This window comes from Brachyistius frenatus, unplaced genomic scaffold (genome assembly GCF_029030835.1).
Source record: "Brachyistius frenatus isolate BFR_SWC_R1_liver_20210118 unplaced genomic scaffold, ASM2903083v1 Contig_3, whole genome shotgun sequence".
In the NCBI taxonomy this organism is placed as follows: domain Eukaryota; kingdom Metazoa; phylum Chordata; class Actinopteri; family Embiotocidae; genus Brachyistius; species Brachyistius frenatus.
The window spans coordinates 8,139,176-8,166,099 of NW_027210602.1; the positions used below are offsets into that span (position 1 = coordinate 8,139,176).

The 26,924-nt window shown below is 38.3% G+C and overlaps 1 protein-coding gene across 2 annotated transcripts in view; it reads right to left on the bottom strand.

Annotated features, from left to right (window-relative positions):
- The window catches only part of lrrtm4l1 (leucine rich repeat transmembrane neuronal 4 like 1), a 58,381-nt gene that overhangs the window by 18,948 nt on the left and 12,509 nt on the right, over positions 1-26,924 (bottom strand). The window contains exon 2 of one of the 2 annotated variants that reach the window (XR_011311179.1): positions 17,347-19,040. Coding sequence is in view for 1 of the 2 variants with exons in the window: in XM_069705122.1 (XP_069561223.1) it covers positions 17,410-19,040 (1,631 nt within the window). In the remaining variant the exon portion in view is untranslated. The remainder of the gene's footprint in view (positions 1-17,346; positions 19,041-26,924) is intronic. The other variant, XM_069705122.1, reaches the window with a different exon arrangement.

Genomic DNA, 26,924 nt, shown 5'->3' on the forward strand with positions numbered 1-26,924 from the left:
TTGCATAATACAAAAGAGGATGTCAGTGGTTTCATGCTATGGGAATTCAAATGTATGCAAATATACCAATACTCTGGCAGAGAACTCTTATTAATCCGACATATACACACAAATGGAGTTTTGTCTTTTGCCTACTGGGCCTCTAGTTTCTGCTTTTCTGGCCAAAAGGCCAAGCATTTTTAATTAAGTTAAATTTTGATAAATTGATTCATCAGCTTAATTCCTAACACCACTCAGCCATGCCGAAGCAAACAAAGTGTGTTTTTCAATGTTTAATGTCTTTAGACACGATGGGAAACTACAAGAACGTGATTGGTGTTTTACAAGCCTCCATCCACATCCTGTTCACATGCCCCAAATCAGCTGTGGCTGTCTGACATAATAGGACTTGATACCGAAGAACTGCCAAAGAGCTGCGGGAAATATCGTTTTCTTTTCCCTATCTTTTCCACCACAGTAGCTGTTGACACTTTCCAGAGGGTGCAATAGTGCAATTAGCACTCCTACTGCAACTACTAGTGACAGTGTCACATTCAACGGTTAACAAATGACAACCGCAATGTGACATTTAACAGAAATTTAAATGCAAATGGTACCATGATCCAGAATGTGATACCTTGGACTTTTCCAAATGCCCTACTATAAAAAAATAATGTCATATATTCCAATGTATCACAAGAGAAACTCTTATATCTGATGAGTAGAAATGCCAACCAGTAAAAAAAAAAAAAGAACAATGGTTTATATATGAAAATACAATAACAATACACTAACACTATTTAAGATGTTTAAAAAAAAAATACCTGGGTCCATAAACAAACCTTATGTGAGAACAGGTTAATTTTGTTTTTAGTGATTGGATGATTATTACACACAAATCCAAGCATTCCATTGTCCTGTATTGTGCCTGTAAAGGCTGTTTTAGCCTTTACAGCTTACAGGCTATAACTTTCACAATGGTCAACCTCTCAATGGATTTTTCAGCTCATTACTTTTTACAAGAACTGATTAAAGGAGAGAGTCAATTTGGCACAATTATGTAAAAGAAGAAAATATATTTTTGATCACAAACACATTCAACAAAGATGATGGAACTGGCAAAATATTCAGGGTGAGACGACACTATATGGTAACGACAATTACAAACTATCATGGGGAATCTGAACGTTAGTTTTTGGTCACAGTTTTGTAAAAGTAATCTGAAGTTTAGCCAACTAGCACATTAGGTTCACCACTACAGTATACACTTAACAAATCCTGAATGTTTTGTTTTACATTCTATTGAGTTTTATTCTGTGATATTATAGTCACATGCTGACATATCAGAGCAGCCCTTTCTACTGTTGTGGTTAGATGCTAGACTGCATTTTGCTGTGTTAGTACTTACTGTGTACTATGTATTTATAAGCAGCACATAAACAATTCATGTGGTTAATAACACATTATAAGATATTACATCATACTAATAACACACTATGAGGTTTTGGATTTTTTTTTTTTAAACAGTTATAACTGGGTATAAATAGTTGATGCATGATTGTTAACTCATTCATATTTATGCCTGGCTTTGCATATGTGCAAGCAGTTGATACATCCTTTATGAGCATTATGTAAATATCTGATGTGTGTAATTAAATATTTATTGGCTTATTTATTGACAGTTTTTGTTTAATATTGTGTAAAATTGTAGTGTGCTCTCTAGGGTATTTCCTGGTATCTGCTTACAAATCACTAGAGTGTGTTATGATTGGTTGTAAGTCATGTATTGTTTATTAGCAGCAAATAAAGTATTCTGTGTCATTTTAGTATTAGTAAACAAATTATATGAATATATAAAATAAAGTGTGATAAGAGGGAAATGTCATATACAGTATGATGTGATAAATATCCATTTAACTAATACAATTTTGACATTTTAGACTGAGAAATAATAGTCAACAAGTATTGTAATTTTAACAAATGATATTCATACCCCATTGATGCCCATTTGATATTAACTTTTGAATCAGACAGAACTGCAATTTTGCGTTACTTAATTTTTCAGTCTGACATTGTGCTATTTTTTTCTGTTTGGTAGAAGTTTTTATCTTGGCCTACCCAATCATTATCAAGGGATTATAGAAAATACTGTGTATCCATGTGCATATAATTTTCCGACAATACAGAAGTTTCTTTATTTTGGGGGTATTTTATTGGGAGAAATGCAATATAAAATTCAGGATTATGTCTGCTTTAGAGTGTAATTACCTAAAATAAGAATCATTGCATTTTCAGCAGAATGAGCCCTTTATATCCACATAGGCAGAAGGTCTTTGTCCACAGAGCCCACAATGTTGCATTTTAGTGTTTCTACAGTAGCCCACAAGGGACAAACCAAACAATGGCTCTAGAAAAGGCCTTTCATGTTTCTTTGTGATTCATGTGGTCTTTGTAGATTCTTCTAAGCGCTTGGAAGAGGAAGGTGAGGCAAGGGGTGTTTACTTGGGTGCAATCTACAACCTCACCACTAGATGCCACTAAATCACACACTGCTTCTGTAACTTGGAGTTTACTGTATGTTGATTAAGGAAATATTCGTAGTACAATGCTACAAAATACAAATAAACAAAATTTAGCTGATAGAACTTTATGAGGCAAAACACAACTTTTCAACTATATTTTTTATCTCTGATAAAATGGCATGTATTGTCGAGTGTGAATTTTTTAAACTAACAAGGGTGACTTGAAGTGCAAAAGCGGGTTTAGGCAGCATCGGTATGTTGGATAACAGGCACTAGCTTCTATGAGTGGCAGGGGATTCTGCCCAATTCTGGCAAATTATTATTATGCCTATAGGGAACCATTAAAAAATATGTGATCTCCACAAATGTGTCTCTGCTCCCCTATGAAAACCACACTTTAATAATTCAAACATTTGAAGAAAAAGAGCCTTATGAAATCAAAATATATGTGACAAGAGTGAGAAAAAACATACTGCAAACAGTATTTTTAGGGAAAAAAAAAAATAATTCAACAATTTACAGCAAAAAGGTACAAAAGGATGACCATTGCCAAATATTTTTGAATACCTCCACTCTTTTGACGAGCTGAATGAAGCGTTTAAGAGCTTGTATGTGTAGCACACAGTTTCAAGGATCATGAAGTACAGTATGGCTGGCAGACACAACTCTGCTGCAATCCTTCAGATTTAGGGTAAACTGGTCATAGCTGGAAGCCCTGCTCTCTTCGCATAAAGGTGATTTCATGCCACGTTTTTCCTGATTGCACATTAGTCACCAAGCTCTTCTTGATGTAAATAACACTCGGTCCCCGTTTTCATTCCAGCTGACTTCCTGCGGCTTTTTATGTTCCCACATTGTCTAAACTCAGTTTGCTCACAGTCAGAAATAAAACGAGGTATCACAGGTGTTACAAGGGAAGTTTTAACAGGACAAATGATTTGAAGGGTGCTGATGCTCATTCCCTGTAGGAATAGAATGTTACACCAGTGGACTCCAACTAATGAGCATTTTGTGTACAAATTATTATAATTTCAAATGATTAATCATGAAAAGTCATAGTACCAACTTAGGATTTCAGAACTTTTTCAAAAGTTCAGTGCAACATAATCAATGGCATCATAATGAGAAAAGAACATCCTTACGTTATGTATTATATATTTATCGGTCCACCACTTTGATTCACACTAAAATACTTCACCAAATATTTAATGGATTGGTATAAATGCTTTATAGACCCTAATTGTCCCAAGACTACTGGTTTTGCTTTTCCTCTAGAAGCACCAGCTTGAAACCTTTGGTTAAAAAATTGTCGCTGCAATACCTCGGTGAATTTCCATGACAACTGAACATTCATGTTCCCCCCAGGATCAATAATTGTGGTGGTCCCTTAATGTCTCATCAGGTCAAAATTTCAATTTGCCCGTTTGTTAACTTTATACCTGCTAAAGATTAAACATTTGCATGTTAGCATTGTCATTGTGAGCATTGCAGTGCTATGAACACAGACTCACAGAGCTGCTGGCAGCGCTGTTGATTCTAAGGGCTCTTTTTTTTTAAGTATCTAAACGCTAAAGCACATGGTGGAAGTGCATTTAAGGTGTGTCCAAATCTACTTTTGCTATTTTAGTGGGTTGGATTTTGGGTCTAAAACGAAATAAACCAACCAGAGAGTCATTATCAATTCTATTTAATAGCCAGAACCACTTCACCTTACTATTTGCTATGTGCATTGCTATTAAAATGGCACTTTCGCCAAGTAGTAGGAACGAATGCTTCTCTGCAGAGTAAACAGATCTGGTGTATGCAGATTGATGTGCCCAATAATAGTTTGACTCACTGTAGGTTTCTTTTGCACGTTTGCGTGTCTCTGCAGCATTTTGACATGGCATTTTAGTATCACTGCAACTCCCAAACCCACAATTGTCTCTTTTTCTATGCTGTTATTTGTTCATATAGAGTTCCCCAAGCCGGGCTAAAGTTAACTTTTAATTGATGTAATGCTGGTTTGTCAGCGGTCCGCTGGAACGAGCGCTGATGTACGTCAGGTTAGCTTGCTGACGTGTATCAGCAAGATAACATATATTAGCTAAATTCGTACTTGTTCCAGGCATAGACTGTATATATAAAAAGGTTACAGCGAACCTCTGCCAACCAGCAGAACGTCCAGAAAAACACATCATCATGCAAAAAGTACCAAAATAAAATAAGCTAGTGAGATTTTAAGATTATGATTTTTGAATGATTGTATTTTATTTTACAGAGAATTATTTGTTCAATGCCAATACTTGTTTCAGTGCCAATAAAAACATTTTGATGGAAATGTTTCAATGCCAATTATTCCTTTTTTTGTTTCAAGATTGGTTTTTTTGGGGTTGTTTTTTATGCCAAATTACACATTTTTACAACAAACTATACCATCACTGTTCCGGCCCCATAATTGTACACCCGCCTACGTAGGCACACATTGATGTGCCCTTAACATAATAGTAAAAAGCTGCACCACGGACGTGAGACCAGGTTTTTGTTGGTCAGTTGCACAATTTATTTATATGGCCTCAAGATAGTAATGTACCAACAATGCACTTGCCCACACCTAGTTTTAAGACCAACACAACCATGGATAGTCAGATGGTCATGAGTACATTTGCTATTTAAGCAACCTGGATGCCACACAGGGAAATACAAACCGCATGTCCCTTCCCCCTACTTCGCAACGAGTGTAAGAAGGAGTATTTAGTCTCGTTTCCAAAAAGATTCACATGTCTGGATGTGTCCTATATGAAGCGACCACATATCGCATTTGTCTGCGCTGAGAGAGGCATGGAGTTCTGTAATCAGTCTTATCAGCCCTCTCCATACTTTCTGTGAGGCAATACCTTGTGGTGCCTGCACTCCACAGCCCTCGTTCCAAAAATATATGTATTCTGAAGTTCAGCTGAACCTAACATGAAGCTTCAGCAGTCTCACGTAGTCAAATTAGGGGGATATCTTTGTCCTCATATTCAAGTGGTTTGTTATTGCTGCGAGGGAAACCAAGGAAAGGATTTTAAGAGTGTAACATTGAAAAATAACAAATTGATCTGACAAACTTGCCTTGGTTGAATTTAAGTTGGAATGTAGATTGTGGCGTTTGTCTGCTGTATATACAGTAGGCCTGTATTGACAAGAGTGGGTCTGCAACTAATGCTTCTTTTTTTTCTTAGTTAATTGCTTGCTCAATAAAATGTCAGAAGATCAGGTGGATAAATATACAGTTACACTCTCCCAAAGCCAAGGTGTCATCCTCATATTGATTTGTTTTGTCACACAGACAGACCCGATACAGTATATAATAAACCCAGAAGACTTTCTCTCTATTTACTATTTATTGTCATGTCAGACCAGTGCTGTCTGGGGATCATTCACAGTATTGGGTGTATCTGCAGGCACAATACAGCTTACACAACAGTAATGCCATTGTCTAGCTTGCTGCACTGAGCTTTAACTCCTACAAGAGAAGACTTTTACATTTCCTCAGCTATTGAATCAGAAAAGCCAACACAGTCCATCTCACAACTCAGCTTTGCTACTTAATCTGAAACTGTCTCTTTTTTTATATATAACTGCACCACAATTTCTTCAAAAAGAGGAGTAGAGCGGCTGAAAGTCTCTGCTTCTCTGATGATGAGCAACAGCAATCGAGACAGCAATATGTACGAACAGGGACAGCCCCATGTGTGGGCCCTTGATTGGCTCCTGAGCCAATCACACATGTATCGCATCGTTTTATTGGTTTTTGGGCTTTGTCCTCAGCATCCATTTTTGCACCCCTTTACTTGTGTTAGATGCAGCGGTGGAAGAAGTATTCAGATAATTTACTTAAATAAAAGTATCAATCTGCAATGTAAACATACTCCATTACAATGAAAAGTCCTTTATGAAACAATCCTACTCATGTAAAAAGGGTTATGTTGAGTTTTACCAATTATCAAAACAGTTGCCTCTCGAGTTTAAATCCTTTGACTGAGTCAGCTGTTGACAGGACTGATTGCAACCTAATTTGCCAAATGATCACACGTTTGGCATCTCAGTATCGTATTTAGATAACACGTATATGTAAGTACGTAGACGTATATGCAACTGTCCTTTAATCTATTTTTAAACCGGTTTTAGCCCTGCCGGTAAAATTATTAAAAAATTTAAAAAAGTCAGAAAATGACTCTTTGGTGGAACTGCAACCAATTCATGTATCTATGCAACATGTGACGAGAGCTCACAAGTCGACGTTTATGAATTTTAACAGATCAGATGTAACATAAAGTTGATTTTGTCCAGATTCTAAGTGATTTTATTCTGTTTTTCTTGGTGACCGAGAGGTTTAATATGCTGAGCATGCATGCGACAGGAACTACTAGAGTTTGAGACTAGGGATCCTTTAATGGAAATCATTCACCATCATCGCTGATGTTTTTCCACTCCTAAGTGGCACATTTGAGAAGCTGAAAAGAGCAAATATTATTTTAAATACATTTCCGTCACAATGATAATGAATTAAGGAATGTCTTCCGCGCCATGTTACATATTTACTACATTCTATGCATCGAGTTGCCTGTGTGATCGTGTGCAGGCAGACTGTCTCTGTGCAGCGTTGTAATGCTGTGATACAGGGAGTTACACTCATTCCCGTTTTGTATCTGCACATTTTAGCACTTGTATGTGTGTGTGTGTCATCTCTGCAGTTATTAAGACTGTGGTAGAATGATATGTTTGTGTGTTTTTGACAGAACAAGTGAAGGTGGGTGGGTTGATGCTACTGTTATCTGAGGATGAAGTGTACAGCGGCTGCCAAAGCCCGGCGGCAAAGGGAAAACGAGTGTGTGTTGTGTGTGTGTGTGTGTGTGTGTGTGTGTGTGTGTGTGAGGGGGGCAGGTAGCAGATTATAAAATTCAATTTAGGGCAAAAGAGGGGGTGGATCTTTTATATAAGGTGCCACTGAGATGTTTTTTTCCCCCCTTTTTAGTCGAAGACACAAACACACACACACACACACTTTCAAAAATCTGCTCTTTCTGTGTTTCTGTTGTGATATCCAGTAAAACAGAAGATCCCTATTTGTCTTAGCTGCAGGGCCACACCAGGCTCCAGATGCTGCTCAGAATACACCATTCATTGAGGTTTGTGCCGAGGGTGTTTGACTGTATTTCTGCGTGTGGTAGCAGAGGAGACCTTTGGGTAAAGAGCCACATTCACAACATCGCCGTACATCCTATATAAGCTCGCATTGAGTTCTTTTGAGGATGACCCAGCAATCGAGGAAAGAGGGCATGAAATTGCCCCTCTGAGATGGTTAAGAGGTTGTTGCACCGAAGGAGTGGAAACACTCCACACTAAGGGGCTTTGCTGACATTGTCGTACGGGCAGCCATTCTAACCGTCTGCACTTTTAAATGACGATAAATGAAGACGTTTCTCAGTTTGTCTCTGCTTTATCAACCAGAAAGACACTTGGGCTGAGCAGCGCAACATATATCTTACCCTCATTAGCCCCCCGTTGCTCCTAAGGACAGTTCAGTTATTGGCTGGCAGAAGCAGCATGAACTTGCTTTCTCTCGAGCGCTAGACACTGCGAGTTTAAAAACCGCATCGAACAGACACAGAAAGCTGTCTATTGACCATAAAAGCCTCTTAATAATTCAATATTTTAAAACTCTTTCTTGCTCAATCACAGAAATTAGGAATTTAATAATTTACGACTAGAGAGGATTTCACGATGCACATATTAAAAGCGGTTTGAAGTGCCTACAAGGGAGAAGTTTGGGGAGAGGGGGTAAAAAGTGAGAGCAAACGACTGGAGTGTGAGACTTACTGTATTTTCATTGAGATCTTTCTCAGTAGTGTACGCCTGCTTGCACTTAAGCTCTTAATGGTTCCTTAAAACTGATGAGGTAAAGGGGAGAGGGAGCGGAAAATGAAAGTGTTCTTCTAAATGGTTTTTGGAGGAACGCCTGTCAAGTGGAACGTGGCTGGAGGGGAAATTAGCCAGGGGACATGCAAAGTGAGCGCTGTGGCTGGCTGTGTGACATTCTTCTCTCTTCAAAGCTGTCTGTGGGGGCAAAGAGGGCTGGAGGTGGGTGGGGGGTGGGGGGCACAGTATCTCCCAGATGCAGGGAGCGCCTGAGGAAAGACCAAAGAGAAACGATGAACTGGCAAATCAATTTATTTCTCTCTCACAGGAGAGACAATCTCAACCTCAGTTACCTAATGCTGCTTTTTTTTTTTTTAGACTGTTTACCCCAGACAAGCATTTCTATCCTTTTACCAGCCCTGTCAAAGCTACACATGGTATGATTTATTTCCTTATTCTGTACGGTACTAATTAATGATGGACATTGTATTTTTTTTTTTTTAAGCTTTAAACACATTAAACAACAAACAACAATCCTTTTTTTTTTTTTTTTTTTTTTTCTAATACAAGGCATAATCTCAACTGTTATCACCTGAAAGTCCGGAACAAGGTTCGTGTTTTGGTTGCATTATATACATGTGATCTGGTAATTTGGGTTCACATTGCACTGCAGAACTCTGCCTAACATACTGTACCTACGTCCTGTCGTTTTCACCTCCCCATACACACAGATTGTTTTTTTAGAGGTACATTTGACACCGGCTTGTTGTCATTTCGGTCGGGAGCTTTTTCTGCTTGAATGGAGAAAAATGAAAGAGCAGATTAGTTTTGTTGCCACCAGCGCTTATTTTCGTCTCTGAAAATAAGTACAATTTTGGGCATTTTTATATCGAATTTAGATTTTTTTTTTTGCACAAAATTATAACTAAATACTTGTGTCCCCAGCTTCACATGTGCTACTGTGGCTCATTTGTACTTCTCTTCTTTTTGTTTTTCTTTGATTGTTTAATGTGTGATTATAGCCTGAACCATCCAAAAAGAGTTTCAACACTACAAACAAACCTAACCACTGTTCAGCTTGATCCGGACCGAAACCACCTGTTTTGGTTGGATCAAATTTCAGCCCTTTGGTACGGCACCTTTTGCACCTGCTATTTTAGTTTGGCCCATTAGCCTTGTCAGAAAAGTACCGTACTCCATTATTATGATTCAGTCTATTTTTTTAATGCTGACATTGTTCTTGTGACATTAAGATGTGTCATTTTTAGTGATGTAATGACCTGTCAAACCATTTGTGGTATTCCTTAATCTGTCAGTGTGGCAGAAAGTGGAACCATTTCGCCGCTGAACATCAATATCTTTGACATAAGAGTGTTGTGGTTGAAATACAGTGAGATATTGCCAAAGAACTCAATATGTCAAGAACACAATACCATGAATTGTGTTCTAAAGACATTTTTTTCTGAAATTAATGAAACTTCTAACCTAGTTTATCAGTTCATAAAACTCGACCCAGTTTTATGGGAGACGGCGTATGTGAATCACATTGTTAGAAAAGAAACAGGGAAAATAATTTGTCCTCATTTTAATACCATCACTGATACATTATAGCCATAGGGAGTTGACTAGTGCGACCTGATGTACTTACTTTGCATCCAACGCTAGCACTGATTGTGCATTTAGTATATTTTAAAGATGAACGTGGTTCACCCTAACGGCTGTGTTCACTTATTTAGCATTCTAATGAACGTGTCTGCAGATAATGCATGATCGACATTTTTCTGAGTCAGGAAAAGGTGGGACAACTTACACCTTTAGATATTATGTTGCATTCTCACCACAACAGCAGTATATGATATTTGTGTATAAAATATTTTCAACTGTTGTAACAAGTTAAAGAAAAATATCAGGGATGGAAGTTTTCATTTGGAATAGTGATTTTACTGACTTTAGTTGTGACTCTGATTTAAAAAGCGATTATTGTCTGCAGAAACTACAGTCCTGTATTTGTTTTTTTATTTTTGTATGTATAGAATTAGGTGTGGCTGCTTGTTGTGAAAATCAGGGAAAAGTCTCTTCCAAATAAACTATAGTCATCTAATTATAGATATATTTAACATCACTCAAACATTCTCAAGTATAATGGCATCATGGTGCTTGACAATGGTGCTTGAAGTATCAGCTACATAAGGCTTTGTCAAAGTTTCCCACAGTTTCAATGTTTTCATATCAGACTGACGACCTTGTGATACTGGTGACAGCTCTGCAGTGTCACTGCTTGAGCTAACGTTCATTTTAGCTTCACAGACTGACAGGATGAGCAGCTTCAATCAGATTTAGGGCTGCTGAAAGAGTAAAACATGCTTAAATGTTAAAGTGGGAGATCCCAAAACTATGTTCACCAGCTTTTTGTTATGTACACTGTACAACTACAGAGGTACCAACTTGGTGTCATATAGATATTTTTAAATACATACGTACAGCATTGGCTATTCATTGCAGCAATGCATGAAAGCCGCCACCATATTGAAGAAAGGAAGCTACGTCTCAAAATGCCTATCCAGACAGGAAGTTTATCCGCAAATAGATTTAATCAATGGCAAATAATAATTATAACAAAGATTACACAGTTTTGTCCATATTCACTATTCTGTTCATAATTACATTTTGAGGAAATCGTTCACACATCTCCATTCCCAAATTATTTACAACAAAAATATATATAGTGTTTTTAACAGTGTTGTGCCGTGTTAAAAAATCACATTCTGATGTGTTTCAACTGGCTAGAACCAGGCTACAATATGATGGTGGCAGAGATACACAGTATGTATCTATGAATCTTTTATGTAGAAAACCCCTGGTCAGACTTCTGGTCAGAGGGTGATGACCCACTCTATATTTTTTGGCGTTGATTCTTCTGCAATGAAACATCTTTGTGTCGAGCACAAGTACAGCAGACATATGTGCAGAAAATATATGACCAACAATATAACATACATAACAATATAACATTTGCTGCAAAGGTTGACATTGCGGCCTATGGTTTTCACTGCACCCTGCTGCAGGCTATTAGGACAATGTTAATTATGTAAATTATAATTGAAATTGTGGCTCTTACAATTTTGAAATTTCACTGAGATGACAGTTTCAATATAATAGCATTGAATCATTATCCCTACCACATACAATATGAGCGTATACATATTTGTCTCCTTTTTAATTGGGTGATTGTATTGGTATTAATATCGGATTTACCTGAGGTAATGGTTTTGCAGTCATTAGTGGGATCCATTTTCCAAGAAATATTGTAGCCGTTAGAAACTTATCACAACTCCTACAGTACACAAGACACCTGCTCACATTTGCATTATATACTACACGATATGAATGTTGCAGTAGTTAATGTTTTTTGGTGATCTCAGCAAACTCTCAACCTCAGCAGCAGCCTCATCAGCCTGGCTGAATGCTAATAAACGTCTGGATTTGCAAAAGCTTTTAATTTAGCAGTTTCATGACTCAGACACTTTCGGACCAAAGTGAAAGAGCCAGCTGGGCTCTAATACCATTCTGTGTCAATCTAAACAATCATTGAATTCCAGCCACAGTAGACTATATGCGTTGTATTGTCTTTTGTTCCTCCACATTGCCATCCACATGGGACTGATGGCACTGCACAGAATCCTAATGAAAGGCACAGCCAGCTGTGCCGACCAGCTAGATGGCACTTTCATCAAACTAACCAGGCTGACTCCAGCTTCTCAATTATTAACCACCTGAATTAAGAAACAGTGTAGAACACCCCCAAACAAACTACAGTAACAGCCGTCGGCAATGTTTAAAAGGAGAGATTGTTTTTGAGATGATGAGATATGGATTATGGGTATGTAGAGTGAAACCATACACTGACGCTGATTGCTGCAGCAATTTTGCAGGCTTAGAAGAGAGAATGAGAACAGCTCTTTTGCTTTGTGGCAAACTGCAGTTAAGCTGCAAACTGATGATTAACACAGTAAGCCGAGAGGCTATACAGACCACTGCCTACACCTAGGTCTCTTTATCTTTTTCAACTGTTTATAATGTAGATAAATGACAGCTTTAACACATTCATTTTTCCTTTAAATAGACGTCAAACTAATCCTTATATTTTTTTTCCCCTCACAAAGCAACCACCTTATGCTTTGGACTATTTTGCAATATTTCAATTTCCTCACAAGCTTGAGGTTTTTATCCAAGTCCCAGCTGGTTTAGGGAATAAAAATGGATAACACTGAAGTCAGTGAGGCACTTCTCCTCCATTCCTCTGTACAGTGACATTAACACCATCATACCTTCTCCCTCCTCTCAAAGCCATTGGTTTTACACCATGGAGGTCACCGTATTATGGATCAGAATTAAACGTCATTGAACAAAAGCTAGTAGGATGGCCTTCCTCAGCACAAATTTAAATCTTTGGTGTTAAAGCAATGTTTGCATACCCTGGCTCTGCCACATAATGGTCCATGCTGATTGGTTAAAGGTTGCTCCAATGGTTTCAAAATTAACCCGAGGTCTACAGTCAGTAAGATGCAACAACTGTAAACAATTCCCTATAAAGGCGGACCAGACCTTTAACATATTCACACATTAGCTTTGGGTCTAGAAACACTAGGCCCGGGTTGCCAACTTATAATTAACTGATATTTTAAGCAACCACAGGTTTGTTTATACTGAGCAAACTCTTAACTGTGTTTTTGTTCTCTGGAGAGCAGCTTAGTAATAGTTGTGCATGCACAGGAGTCCAGCTCTCTATTTACAAATACAAAAGTGTGATTTGCTTACGTGTGTGATCAGTAGTTTCTGGATAACACAGAGATTCTATGACATACACTCAATCTGGCTGCGGCCCATGTCATCACACAACATTGGCTTTTCATCAGCAACCATAACAAGCTTTTGGAAAATTAAATCACAACTTCTCCGCCCTACCTCGGAGACATGTGTTGCAATTGAAACTGAATAAATACCAAAGTGGAATTGCTGCCTTCCTGAAAAGAGTCCAGATCTACTGGATGAATAACATCCTAATTGGCTTTAGATTTAACATTGGTTTCGCCCTTTAACCACCACAGGACTAAACCTTTCAAGTGGTCCTTCACTCGGAGAGCACCAACGAAACAGTACCAGTCACTGATTGCTTGATTAGATTCTAGTTAATGAAATCCTGGGCATACAGATTGTGAACAAAAATTGCAGATTCATGTCTAGAAATCTGACAGTGATGGAGGATTGAACAGACATCTTCTGCTGCGCAAGCTGCAGAAATCAATTTGGTCTCAATACTTGCTTTATAATGGCCTTTTAGAATTGCCTTCATACATTATCTGTAAAATCGTAATCCACTGCGATCACAACAATTCCATTATAGCTTCAAATGTTAAGGCTTATCGTAAAAGTAATCTTGCTGTATTGTATCTGTCAACCTTTTTTTCTGAATACAAGGCATGAGGAAAGTTGTATCAAACAAACTGCCGTAAGTGCAAGTTGGAGCTGGAGAGCAATTTTACAGTTGATGTAAAAAGGCAAAAGCTTGAAATGCTCTATTATCAATTTCAAGAGTTATGACTTTCACAGAACTAACTGAGTTGGTTGATTTGCTCTCTATTCACTTCTGCTTCCCATTGCAGTAATGCTGACTTCTCCCACAGACAGAATATATATGTTGTGCTGTACATAATGAATTATCCCTGCAGAATAATTTCGCTTTTTTTACGATGGTAAATGAAAAACTACAATGAGGTATATTTATAATAAGAATTTATTGGTACAATATGTAAAATTTAGTGAGGTTGGACTATTTTACTACACAAAACAACAGAGATTGTTAATGAAATGCAGAATATGACAAGAAAGCTTTGCCTTGCAGTTAAAATGTCTCTGTTTGTATAACCCTGTTTACGAAAAAGTTGGGAAGCTGTGTAAAATTTAAAAATTTAAAATGTAAAAAATTTCCCCTCAGGGATTAATAAAGTATATACCTACCTACCTACCTAAAATGTAAATAAAAACAAATGCAATGGTTTGCAAATCTCATAAACCCATATCTAATTGCAAACAGACCAAAGACAACATATCAAGTGTTGAAACTGAGAAATTGTATTGTTTTATAAAAATATATATATATATACTCATTTTGAATTCGATGCCAGCAACACGTCTCAAAAAAGTTGGGACAGGGGCATGTTTACCACTGTTTTGCATCACTTCTTTTACAACCCTCTGTACATGTCTGGGAACTGAGAAGACCAGTTGCTGGAGTTTTGGAAGTAAAAAGTTGCCCCATTATTGTATATGATATAATTTTAGCTGCTCAAAAGTTCAGGGTCTCCTCTCATATTTTTCAATTCAATAACGCGCCAATTTTTTTTAAATTGGGAGACTGGTCTGGACTGCAGGCAGAACAATTTAGCACCCGGACTCTTATAGTAGAGAGCAATGCAGTTGAATTATGTGCAGAATGCAGTTTGCCATCGTTTTGCTGAAATAAGCAAGACCTTCCCTGAAAGAGACGTTGTCTGGGTGGCAGCATATGTTGCTCCAAAACCTGTATATATCGTTCAGCATTAATGGTTCCTCCCAGATGTGCAAGCAACCCATGTCATGTATACTAATGCATCTCTGTACCATCTCAGATGTTGTCTTTTTAACTGAGCGCTGATAACGAGCTGGTTGGTCCCTCTCCTCTTTAGCCTAGGGGACGCAACATCTATAATTCTCAAAAATAATTACAAATTTGTATTTGTCAGACCACAGGACAGTTTTGCACTTTGCCTCAGTCCATCTTAAATGAGATCGAGCTCAGAGAAGGCGCAGTTTTTAGCATTTGTGGATGAAGCGATGAACTGCGTTCACAGACAATGTTTTCTAGAAGTTTTTCTTAAACCAGACAATGATTTCCGTCACAGATTTGTGTCTGTTTTTAATGCAGGGCTGTCGAAGGGCCCGAAGATCACGGCCATCCAATATTGGTTGTCAGCCTTGTCCTTTGTGTACAGCGATTTCTCCAGATTCTCTGAATCTTTTAATGATTTTATGAACCGTAGATAATGAAATCCCAAATCTCTTTGCAATTTTACATTGAGAAACATTATGCACTATTTTCCGACACAGTCTTTCACAGAATGATGAATCTCTCATAATGTTCACTGCTGAGACTGTGCCTCTGAAATGCTCTTTTTATATCCAATAATGTTACTGATCTGTTGCCAATTAACCTAACTAGCTGTGAGATGTTGAACCAGGTGTTGTTGTTTTTTTAAGCATTACACAGGTTTTCCAGTCTTTTGTTTCCCCTGTCCTAACTTTTTTGAGACGTGTTGCTGGCATCAAATTCAAAAAGAGCTTATATTTTAATAAAACAATAAAAGCGTCTCTGTTTCAACACTTGATATGTTGTCTTTGGTCTTTTTGCAATTAAATATGGGTTTATGAGATTTGCAAATCATTGCATTTTGGTTTTATTGACATTTTATACAGCATCCCAACTTTTTGGGAAACAGGGTTTTGAATTGCAAATCGTTATTGTACTGCCATTTGATTAATATAATGGGACTTCACAATCCTGAGATAATGCATTTTGCCAAATTTAAGAATAAAAATAATATATTCTAGTTAAGAATACAGAATCATAATCCATTTTGCCCACCAAGTCTCTGTTAAGTCAGAATATAAATCAGACTATATATTTAGTAACTCGGAGAGAACTTACAATTTGGCTTGGTATATTATATACTGTGAAGTCAGGTTTTTGCTTTTTTTAATTTTTAAACTCTGGACTCATTGGTGAATATGTCATTGGTGTGCACCCACTGTTTCGGAAGGCTGACTTCACATCAAGACGAAAAAAATGTTTCATGCGGTTGCATGAAATTATCCTGGTTTAATAAACATAGTCCTTATCACAGCAGAGGGATTCAGGTTTAAACCATATCATAAACTTTGGGATTTCCATACTGCCCCCCCCCCCGCTGTGCAGATTACCATAAATCTCCCCAAGTGAAGAAGTGTGCTCTGCACCAGACAAACTCTGTTTGACATTGAATGGCAGTTACAGTGAACAGACACAAAGCACAGTGCAGATCACAAATCTTAGACATCTATAATGCATGTTTAACCTGTGATGAGCAAGTTAATAAATTCCACTTTTAAATCTGCTAAAGGGCACCCAAGCAGTTCCACCCATTTTGTCATTTGACTGGTCAATACCAATGTACTTCATTGTTCACAGTTTTGAATTAGAAAATGTTAGTTATAACAACAAGCTGAATGGAATGTTAATTTGGCAGTTTTGGATTAGTAATATAAAATACTCCCAGAGAAATAAATTCAGTAGGCACAAATTCATGTACCAGCTCACACACACACACACACACACACACACACACACACACACACACACACACACACACACACACACACACACACACACACACACACACACACACACACACACACACACAACACAAAAGTCAAAGAAATTCCTCAATACATGTGAGCCATGCCATGCTCATGTGGAGTGGTGTGTACAAATTAGTTAGACCGTATCCAATTATTCTTGGTCCCTTAGAGTCAACATAACAATTTCACAAGTACAGCTTTGAAAATAAAATGTAGATAATGAATAATACAGAGATAAATAACATGCGGAAGTAATTAAAGCCACACTCAATTAACTTCAGAGAATATAAAATGCTGTATTGCATTATTGTTATAATGCAGCCCTCTGAACACATGTTTTAGATTTCTTCTTCTGTATCAGATTAGCTGTTTTCTATTTTTCACATTAGGGTTCACTTTAAAAGTGAATATTGGAATAATTGGAGACATCTAACATTTGAAGTCAAGCGTGTTATGAATGAGGAGTCAAGAGTGCTTAGCTGTGATTCAAAAATGTGTTTTTATAGGGCAGACTTGATAAAGGATTTACCTCTCTGTCGAGCCTTGTATTTTGATTTAGTTTTTATTTTTAGGCTGATGCGATGGGTCATACCTCACACTCCCTGGAGCCAGATATTGTGCAAGTGCAGGAACCAGTGCCATTGCCTAGCACCTCCAATGCTTCTGGTGTGGCAGCAGGGTTGTAGCTCATGTAATACTCTTGGAGCTGGGAGCTGAGGTTCTGCTCTGGCTCTGGACTCTTTTTGCGACGCTTCCGTCCCACCACGGACCGCTGCTGCAGCAACCTAGTTGCACCTGGGTAGCGCCGCCACAACACATAGATAATTGTCAAGATTAGGGACATGGTGAAGAAGATTGCCACGCTGCCCACCACCACTTTGTGCAGAGTCATTTGCGCCATCTCTGGGGGTGGCATGTATGTGGGTTGAGTGTGATCCACTGATTCTCTAGGGTCTTTGCTCATATGTCCTGGAAAGGTAGGATGAGGAATAGGTCGAGGCCTGTATGGCGGGAGAGGACCAAAGCTGTTGGTTGGTGGCATTGGTGGAGAGCCACTAGTGGGGGCAAAGGTTGGTTCAGCAGTGGCTTCTGAAATTAACTCTGACATTGGTGAGGGTGTTTCCGTCAGTATGTAATCAGTTTCCTCGCAAATACCATGGTTCCTTGTAGCCTCCATGATTTTTTCTCCCTGGAGATACTTTGGGCTGCTGCATATCATAGTGGTGTCTTTACTGCCCCGGAAATTCCTTAACCAGGCAACAAGTGGGCAAATGCCAGTTCCACAATCCCACATGTTGCCAGCAAGGCTTATGGATGTCAGTGATATCCATGCGGACACTGCCTCCTGAGACACATTGGACAGTTTGTTGGATTCCAGATTTAGGACCTGAAGGTTGGGCAAGCAGTGAAACACAGCTGGGTCCAGCGTCTGTATTTCATTTCCAGACAGGTCAAGTTTCTGCAGTGTGTACCAAGTCCATGGAAGGCCCTGGTTGACCACCCTAATGCGATTCCACTGCAGATAGAGAGATCTCAGATTGGCTAAGCGTGGGAACAGAAAAAAGTTGATCCGTGAGAACTGGTTGTGCTCCAGATGCAACTCCATCAGCTTCTGCAGCCCCAAAAATGTGGTGCGCGTAAGAGCCTTGATTCGATTGTAGCCCAAATCCAGAAACTCTAAACTTCGGCACTCCAGGAAGGCTCGAATTGGGATGTTGGAGAGACCATTTGACCTTAGGTGAAGGTTTTGAAGTTTTCGTAAGCCATGGAATTGACCTGGCTGCAGGATTTCCAATTTATTGTAGGACAAGTCCAGACTGCGAAGGTTAGGAATTCCATGGAATGTTGAATTGTGTAGGGATGTGATCCTGTTGGAGCTCAGTATTAGCTCTTTAAGCCTGCGGACACCCTGGAATGCCCGACTGTCAACAGCTGAAACTTGATTGTGGTCTAAGTATATCCAGAGAAGCTGGCTGAGGTGAGCAAACTGATACGGTAGCAGGGTGTGCAGTTCATTGTAGCGCAAGGAGAGGCCCTGGCAGCCTACCGAGATGTTTTCCGGGACATCTAAAAATCCAGATGAATCACAATGGATGGTTTTTCCCTCACATCGGCAGCTATTGGGGCAGGTGCGCTCACCAAAGCTGAATAACAGGGGAACTCGCAAGAGTAGGAGCAGAGGAAAGAGGAGGTGTGTCACTCGTCCATCACACAGCAATGGACCTAAAAGAGAATATAAGATACAGAAAAAAAGATAGAAGAAATTAAGGAACTGACCGAGGCTCAAGACACATTTTAAGACTTTCAAAAAAAGCCATGGACAAAACAAAAATTCAGTATGGTGTCCAACAAAATGTTTCCAACAGATATACACTGCAGTAATTAGTTTCAGAAAAGCTGAAACAGACTTAAATGTGAAATCCGTGTTTTGAAAAGATACAGACCTCATTTTAAAAGTTATTTTCTGTGCTCAAGGAATTATTACATATCAGCATCATATCACTGGGAACAGTCTGTCTTTTCTTCATCTCATCACTAACAATGGTGAGGAACATATAGTCACTGTTGAAATATGGGAAAAAATTATGTTGTAGAACAGACTTTTTTGAAAATTATTTCTGAAATGATGCAAAGTGGACATAAGGGGTGGAGCCTAATAATTGTTTTCTGATTCTTTCAATGCTTTTACTCATCGGTAAAGCAGCTATTGCAAGAACCTGAACCTACTACCTTTGTATCTATTTTAATCTTCCAATCTCACAGGTCACAATGCTGGTTTCTGCTTAAGTGTACTTGTTGAGATGTAACCCTCGCAAACATATTCACATTCTGTACATAGATTTCTCGACGATGATAAACATCTGGATAAATACATCTGTTAGGGTTAAGGTATCAGGAGAGTATCTGCTTAATTGTAAAGCAGCTATGTTTTCAGAGGATGATGTGAAAATACTGTTTTCTCAAGATTAGAACAGTCTGAAACAGAACTGAAGATTTGCCACCATTTGCGAGACACCAATGCTAGCTAAGTTGATTTCAAAAGGAAAATCAACTTTGAAGTCAGATGAGTTCTGTGAAATATTTTTCTTAGATACACAAGACTCCATCTGTTTCTGTTTCCATACAATATTCCATACATGAAGAGAACAGGAGTAACTGTAGTGCCAAAGCCTCAAAGATTTTTGTTTTTGTTTCTTTAGCTTAATTTTGAGAAATATAAAGTACCTTCCTCCAAAATCTTTCAAAGTTTTTATGCCTTGTCACTTCAGATATGTTCCGTCGAAAATAACTTGGTCTCATTTATTATTTACACTATAAACTTATACATGGTATAACTGAACTTTTTACTTGATCAAAGTAGCACGCAAGGATCTATTCAGGATTCTGTCTTGTTCATTTTTAGGACGCTTTCAGACCAAACATTTCTGGGGACTCCCTCACAGAAACTACCTACTAGGGAGCTTCCCTGAGAACTACATACCTTTAACAGCTTTTTTTCTGTTTGCATTGGCACCACAAATAGGAACACTGAAGTGGTGTAAATTGGCCAGCAGTTGGTATAGACAGTATTACTATTGTGTGACATACAACTTCAACATGGGGGTTCACGTGCCTCCACAGTTTCTCTTGTTGCTAAAGTTTCTGCTGTGAAGTAGGAACTTTAAAAGTGTCTTAAAACGGCATTGAAGGCACTGCGATGGTCCTCAGTTCTGCAGTGCTAACACATAAATAAAGATACTTCCTCAAACCATTTTCTGAACTACGAAAAGATTCCCGTCGTACAAAAGCAGCCAATGTGTTACATTCACGCACTGGTAACACCCCCCTCTATGCTGATGACAGAGTCCTATATTGTTATACCCGGCCTATCAATGTGACTCTTGTACAACTGCAGCTTTCTGCTGAGTCATTTTAATTGCAGGATTTTTAAGACACAAACAACAGATGATCTTCATCTAAATTTTACTGTCAGTCTTAAATGGACCCGCTAATGCAGGAGCTCATGATTTTAAATATCTTTTTCTGGATCAATGGCAACCTCAACCTCTGTGAAAATGCAATTATTGACACGTTTTTTTAAGTTGCTCTTGGGCTTTGTCCCTTTGTATACATAGTCTCACAATTTTCTAGGTTGTAAAAAAAAAAAAAAAAAAACTACCCAGGCAAGGCAAGCAGGGGTTTTCATGACTAAAGTGTGAGATGTTCTTCTGATGTAAACACCTTCAAATTAAAGTTGACAGCCAGGCCTTTAACCTTACAGGCTTTTATGATTTTAGATTTCACATGCTGCAGTACAAAGCCAACATGTTAAAAGATATGTCACTATCCTAACACATTGTGATTGCACTATAAGGAACAAGTCCCTGACCCAGGGCTTTGTCCTAAGACTAAGGACATTCAAATCTCACAAAAAAAATTGCTTTCAAAATACAGTGGTGCTGGGAAGTTGTTCAAGAAGCTTTTCATTTCTATATGTTTGCTTAAAACATCAAAGGTTTTTATGGGATTGTTTTTCTTACTAAAGAAATGATCAATTATAGTACTTTTAATTCATTCATTTGTTTGTGTGAACATCTGATTCATTTATTAATTTATGTTGAAATATAGAAAGTTCTAAAGGGTTGAAGCACCAGTGTAATATTACCTCCCTTTGAAAAAGTCAGCATGGACCGACATGTACTTACTTTCCAAAACTGTCCTGGCTCTCAAAATCGAAAGTTAAATTCTGTCCACACAAGATCAGAAACAGAAAAGCACACACATCTGTTCTGATTGGTTCTATATATGCATAGGAAGTTACTGTTTGACTTTGCACGAGGTTTATAAAGTGACAGCAAGTGAATGACATGAATACCAAAACAGAACTGCATCGTATTATTGGTATGATGTGCAACTCTGTATAAAATTATTGCCTTCCAGAACATTGTCGACAGACATATGGACATTGTTAAAGATAAACAGACAGAGAGACTATAATGATGGAAAATCCAAAGACGTGATGATGCAAATTTGACAAATGCATATCCTTTACATTGTAATCACCTTCATATTAACATTGACAAATTCTCAAAAAGCTCTAAATTAACATTTAAGTGTCGTGTAATGACAGTTGTTAGTGTTCATCACTCCGCATGTAGCTTTAATACACAGCAAAGCTCCAGGACAGATGCATCTTGTGTACAGTAAATCATGTGTCATGTCTGTGTGCTAACCTGGTGTTCTAAGCTGCAGACTAAGAAGAAAAAAACCAAGCAGTAGAATATCCTTCCATTGTGTGGCATATGGTGTGCGGGAAACATTATCATGCATCATTATAACCCAACTTGGGGGTTGTCAACACATCATAGTGACAATTTCATGCTAAAATGTGAAGCAAACATTCACTGCCGCACATGATCTGCAATCACAAACTAGGATCCCACCATGCTGCACCTCAGTGCCGGTAGGTCATTCTTGAATTTCACCTGATCAAAACTACATTTTACTAGCGATTGAATTTCCTGTTTTACAATTTTAGAATTAATGTTTTGTTCTGACATTTGCACACAGTGTTTAGCAGTACTTCCCACTGACGTTCTTACAGGAATGACAAGATAGTAGAACAGAATGCCGAATTCCCTCTTGGTTTACTCCACTACATTTATTGCAGTTACATGAATGGAAGTTGCGTGGGGTAATCTGGTTGAAAATTACTGCACTAGTTCCTGTGCAACATGAACTAGGATGTGTGCGCTAAAGCATACCTTTGCACAATCTTAACGGCTCTGTTCCGATTACACTTTCCCCATGACTACTAGAAAGCACTCGAGGAGCACATACCTCTGTCAAGGCAGCACAATCCTGTAAGTGAGTTATGTTGAATCATAAAATGTCAAGAAATGATTATTCTGCATCTGGATAGATGAGAGACAATCACGGGACAAGTAATCCATGTGGTGTCAATATCGAGCCCATCTTTACCCCAGACTAATAATATTAAAAGATGTCAATGTGTTTCCCACACATATGCTTTACTTAGGCGCCCAGCCCAGGTATATTGAATTATATTTGCTGACATATTTCAGCATTTTCTTTTATTTATTTTTGATTTTTTTTTTTGATTTTTTTTTTTTTATCTGACCCTATTGATGCAATCTTGTGGACAAATGTGGTCAATTCCCCCTCGCTCTCCTTCACATGTCTGCTCCCCACCATTTGAGGGCATCGGAGGTTAAGCGTCACCCTTCATGAAACACAGAGATCAGAGGACAGAAAGTAGCGAGAACGCCAACGCTTTCAAAACACGGCAGATACGCTGAAAAGAAATGGGTGCTCATATATTAGATATAGCATAAATACAATGTTTTTGGTTGGATTGCAACCACGGAGCCAGAACTATAAGGCAAATGTCTGTCACTGAGTGAGTGACAGTTAAAAGTTACATCGCAAGATGGTGAAATGCATGCCGCAACTTCCATTTCAAATTAAAAGCCCCTAAGGTTGACACAGAATTCAGCCATATTTTAAGTTTTGATCGAGACGTGTTTCTTTCAAGAAGGGCAGGGGATCCCAATCGAAGGGGAAACATGATTTCAATTCAGGGAAATTTTATATTAGAATGCTGTATTTGACACTTCAAACTGTTTCAGCCACACACAGTTTATTGCACTTCAGCAGGCATTAGGGGAATGTCTGTGTAATTGTAGATACCGGAAATATATCTCCCACTGTGAAATTGGTCACCCGCCACAACAAATAAATTCTCAACCTATGGGAAGCACTGCTTAGTAATACACCCAGCCATCCGTTTTCCCTAACTGATAATCCCACTAAAGCATTTAAAAGGTCTGAAGTTATTATTATTAACGTTTAAAGTTTTCATGAATACTGTAGGCCAGAATGTGACTGCAAACCAGAGAAGCAGAAGAAGGGGGGAAATGAGGTCTATGTACATAAGTGGATGAGAATGAGGGAATATACACGCAATGTGAGAACGTGTGCTATAAATAAATCCCTCGAGTCCTCCAAGCAATAGATGCACCGCCACTTCCATCAACTCCTAAAACCACTCCGTGAACTCACCAAGCCTCCATAGCACTACACTCAGCCATCAGTTTCCCCTAACTGATAATCCCATCGGAGCAATTAAAAGTTCTGTTGTGAACCCTCAGGGAAACCTCACTATGTCATATCACTAAAATTACATTTGGTATTTTGTGTGCATACGCCCCTTATAAAAAAAAAAAAACAGATGGGAGTTATTTAGATACATTTTAGAAAGTAGAAAACTTCAGGCAGTGTAGACACGGCCACAATATTCAGCCACTCACTCACTTAACGCCTCACATGACGGCATCTTTAATTAGCACACACTGGTTCAGCATGGATTTCAGCGCAGGCAGAACAGCAATAAAAACCCACTGAACATGTGTACACTGGGTTCCATGAGATGCTTTACAGAAGACGTTTACTCAGTACAGATTGATTAACCAATCAGTACATGTGGTGTTGTGTGGAGTCATTATTCAGGTTTTCCACTCATGCATTAGATATTGAACACAAAGGTAAAAATATCTTCTATCGCAGTTAATACCAGAAAGTTGGAGTTTATTGGAATTTAAAAGATCTATCTATTGATATCATCATTAATGGAACAAAAGGTTAATTTAGGATAAGGCCAAAATTCATAGAAAGAAGAAGAAAAAAACTGAAGTTAGAACCTTAACTATAAAAAAAAAAAACACAGAAATACAGGCAGACGTTGCTCTTCAATCTGCTCCCCCTCAGAGTAGATATGATCTAATATGGTAAGCTATACACATCTGTTTACCTGGCTCCGTTTTTCTTAGTAGAGCGTGACCGATTTAAGCCACGGGGGCTTTGGAGATTCCAGATCTTGCGAAAGTTAAATCTTAGAGGTTTGAACAACTACAGCACCGTAGAGCAACACCAAAGGAGACATTATCACAAAAGTAAATCTATTCAAGATTTAAGTATGTTCCCACCACCTATTTTCACTGTCAGTATGAGGAGCAGTAAGGGAATGTATTTTATGCAATGTTTTGTTAATAAAAACCTTGACAGAAAATATGCATTGATGGCCTTTATTCCATGACGGAAATCTTGACGTTACGATTATGTTAGAAAATGAGCACGAACAAAATACATTGCCGTTTCTGTCAAAAAACTAAAAACAACATAATTAACGTGAAAAAAAAAATGAATTAACTACTGTTTTATTTAAGGACCTATGTGCATTTGCCAATTGATGATGCCACTGATGGCTGGTGAAAATGCATCGTGCGGCTCCAACCCACTTTAGCTGTATGATCTGCTCCAGTATTATTAATAAGCAGCATCCTGCCCGCCCTCTGCACAACAAAAAACATGTAGATAGCACTGACATTTACAGGTAAGGTAAGTATTATTATAAGGTAAGCTAATGTAACTAAAGAGAGACTTATTATTTTCTTGGACCCCACTACAGTAGCAAGGGTAGATGAATCAGTTTAAAAGACTCATTTATCATATACTGGCCCTTAATGCAGCTCCTCAGTTTATTCTCTGTCCGAAGCCAGCCATTTTAACTCCTGTCTCTTTAATACCCCCCTTCCTAAAAACCCACCTTTGTTCTGATTAGGCTGTTTTACATAAGCCTGCCGAGCACCCAATACTTGTTAGCGCTGAGCAGAGCCCTCGAACAACATCAGAGACAGACTGATGGGGTGGATGGGCGAGGCCCTGTACCTTGTGCCATTCGGTAAAGGAATCTGTGATGTCAGCTCATCGCTAACCGAGTGTTCAGAGCAGTCAAAAAGCTGAGCTTTTTTTCTCGAAGGAATTACTTTTACATACATTTACTTCATGTCTTGAACTTTTGGCCACTTGTAATCATTTTTTTATTTTTTATTTTTTATACATTATATATATGAAGGAAAATATGGAAAAGCACAATAGGTCCTATTTATAGTGCTGGGGTTGTAACATTACTGTAAATTGACCACTTTTTGTGTTGCATTCAGAAGGAATGAGTTAGTTCCTGGATTATTGTCTGCAGTCAGCCACCTACACCTTCCTCTAGATTTGCTGATTTGCTGATCCGCAGTGCAGAGAGCTGGTAGCTTTAGTGAAGAGAGTCAGTCTTTTGTACGCAGGGCAGAGTGACATGAACACTGTGTGTGACAAGTAAACAGCGCCTCTACTACTGACCTTGTGTTAAATGACAATGACACTTACAGTAACTGTAAGAAATGAACTGGATGAAGATGATGAAAGCTCGAGCCTCATACTGCTCAGAGGGCAGAGAAACAAACAGTTCATGAAGTTGTTCAAATGTTTCGATGATTAAAACTAGACTAGCAATGTCTTTCTAGTTTTTGGTGATTAAAACTAACAAAAATATGCCGTACATTTTTATCAGAAAACAAACAAAATCAAAATCCTGTCCCGCAATTAACCCTGCTTTTATTTGGTTTAGGTTTATAGAGTGTTTTTTGCCACACCTAAACCTTGATTTTCAAAACTGATTTATGTTGTAATTAGGCCTGATTGCCCTCATTTTGCTAAATTGATGGAATCATTTCCCTTCATTTGAATAAAAATAGCAGAAACGTCATATTTACATTACAATATGTTCTTGTTCCACATTGTGCCCCTTCTGCTGTGTTTAAGACTTCGACTATGATAGAGGCGTATAATAGAGGCATAATAAGACAATTAAACCATTCATTATTTGTATCATCAACAAAAAAATAATGATGGTGATAGCCCTATTTGTAATTATTGTTGGTATAACTGTGTATTGCACTGCTCTGCAGCCAGTCGAATGTTGCTCTTAGTGAAGTGCAAGATGTATAATTGTAACTTGAAGTAAACTGGAGCAGATTGCGGTTTCTTTTATTGTGTGCCACAACTAATTTGCAACGACCACACAATTTCCTTGTGATAAAAAATGCAATTGCAGACAATAAATATCAATTAGAGAACAGGTTCTGTGCTCCAGTTTCCCCGGGGCTCCTCTTACTCCCCGACTAGAAGTAGTTTGCAGAAGTTAGACTCGAATGCAGACACTAAACGTCAACTGAAATGGGGTCGCAAATGCACAAAACAGCCAAAGTTATTACATAA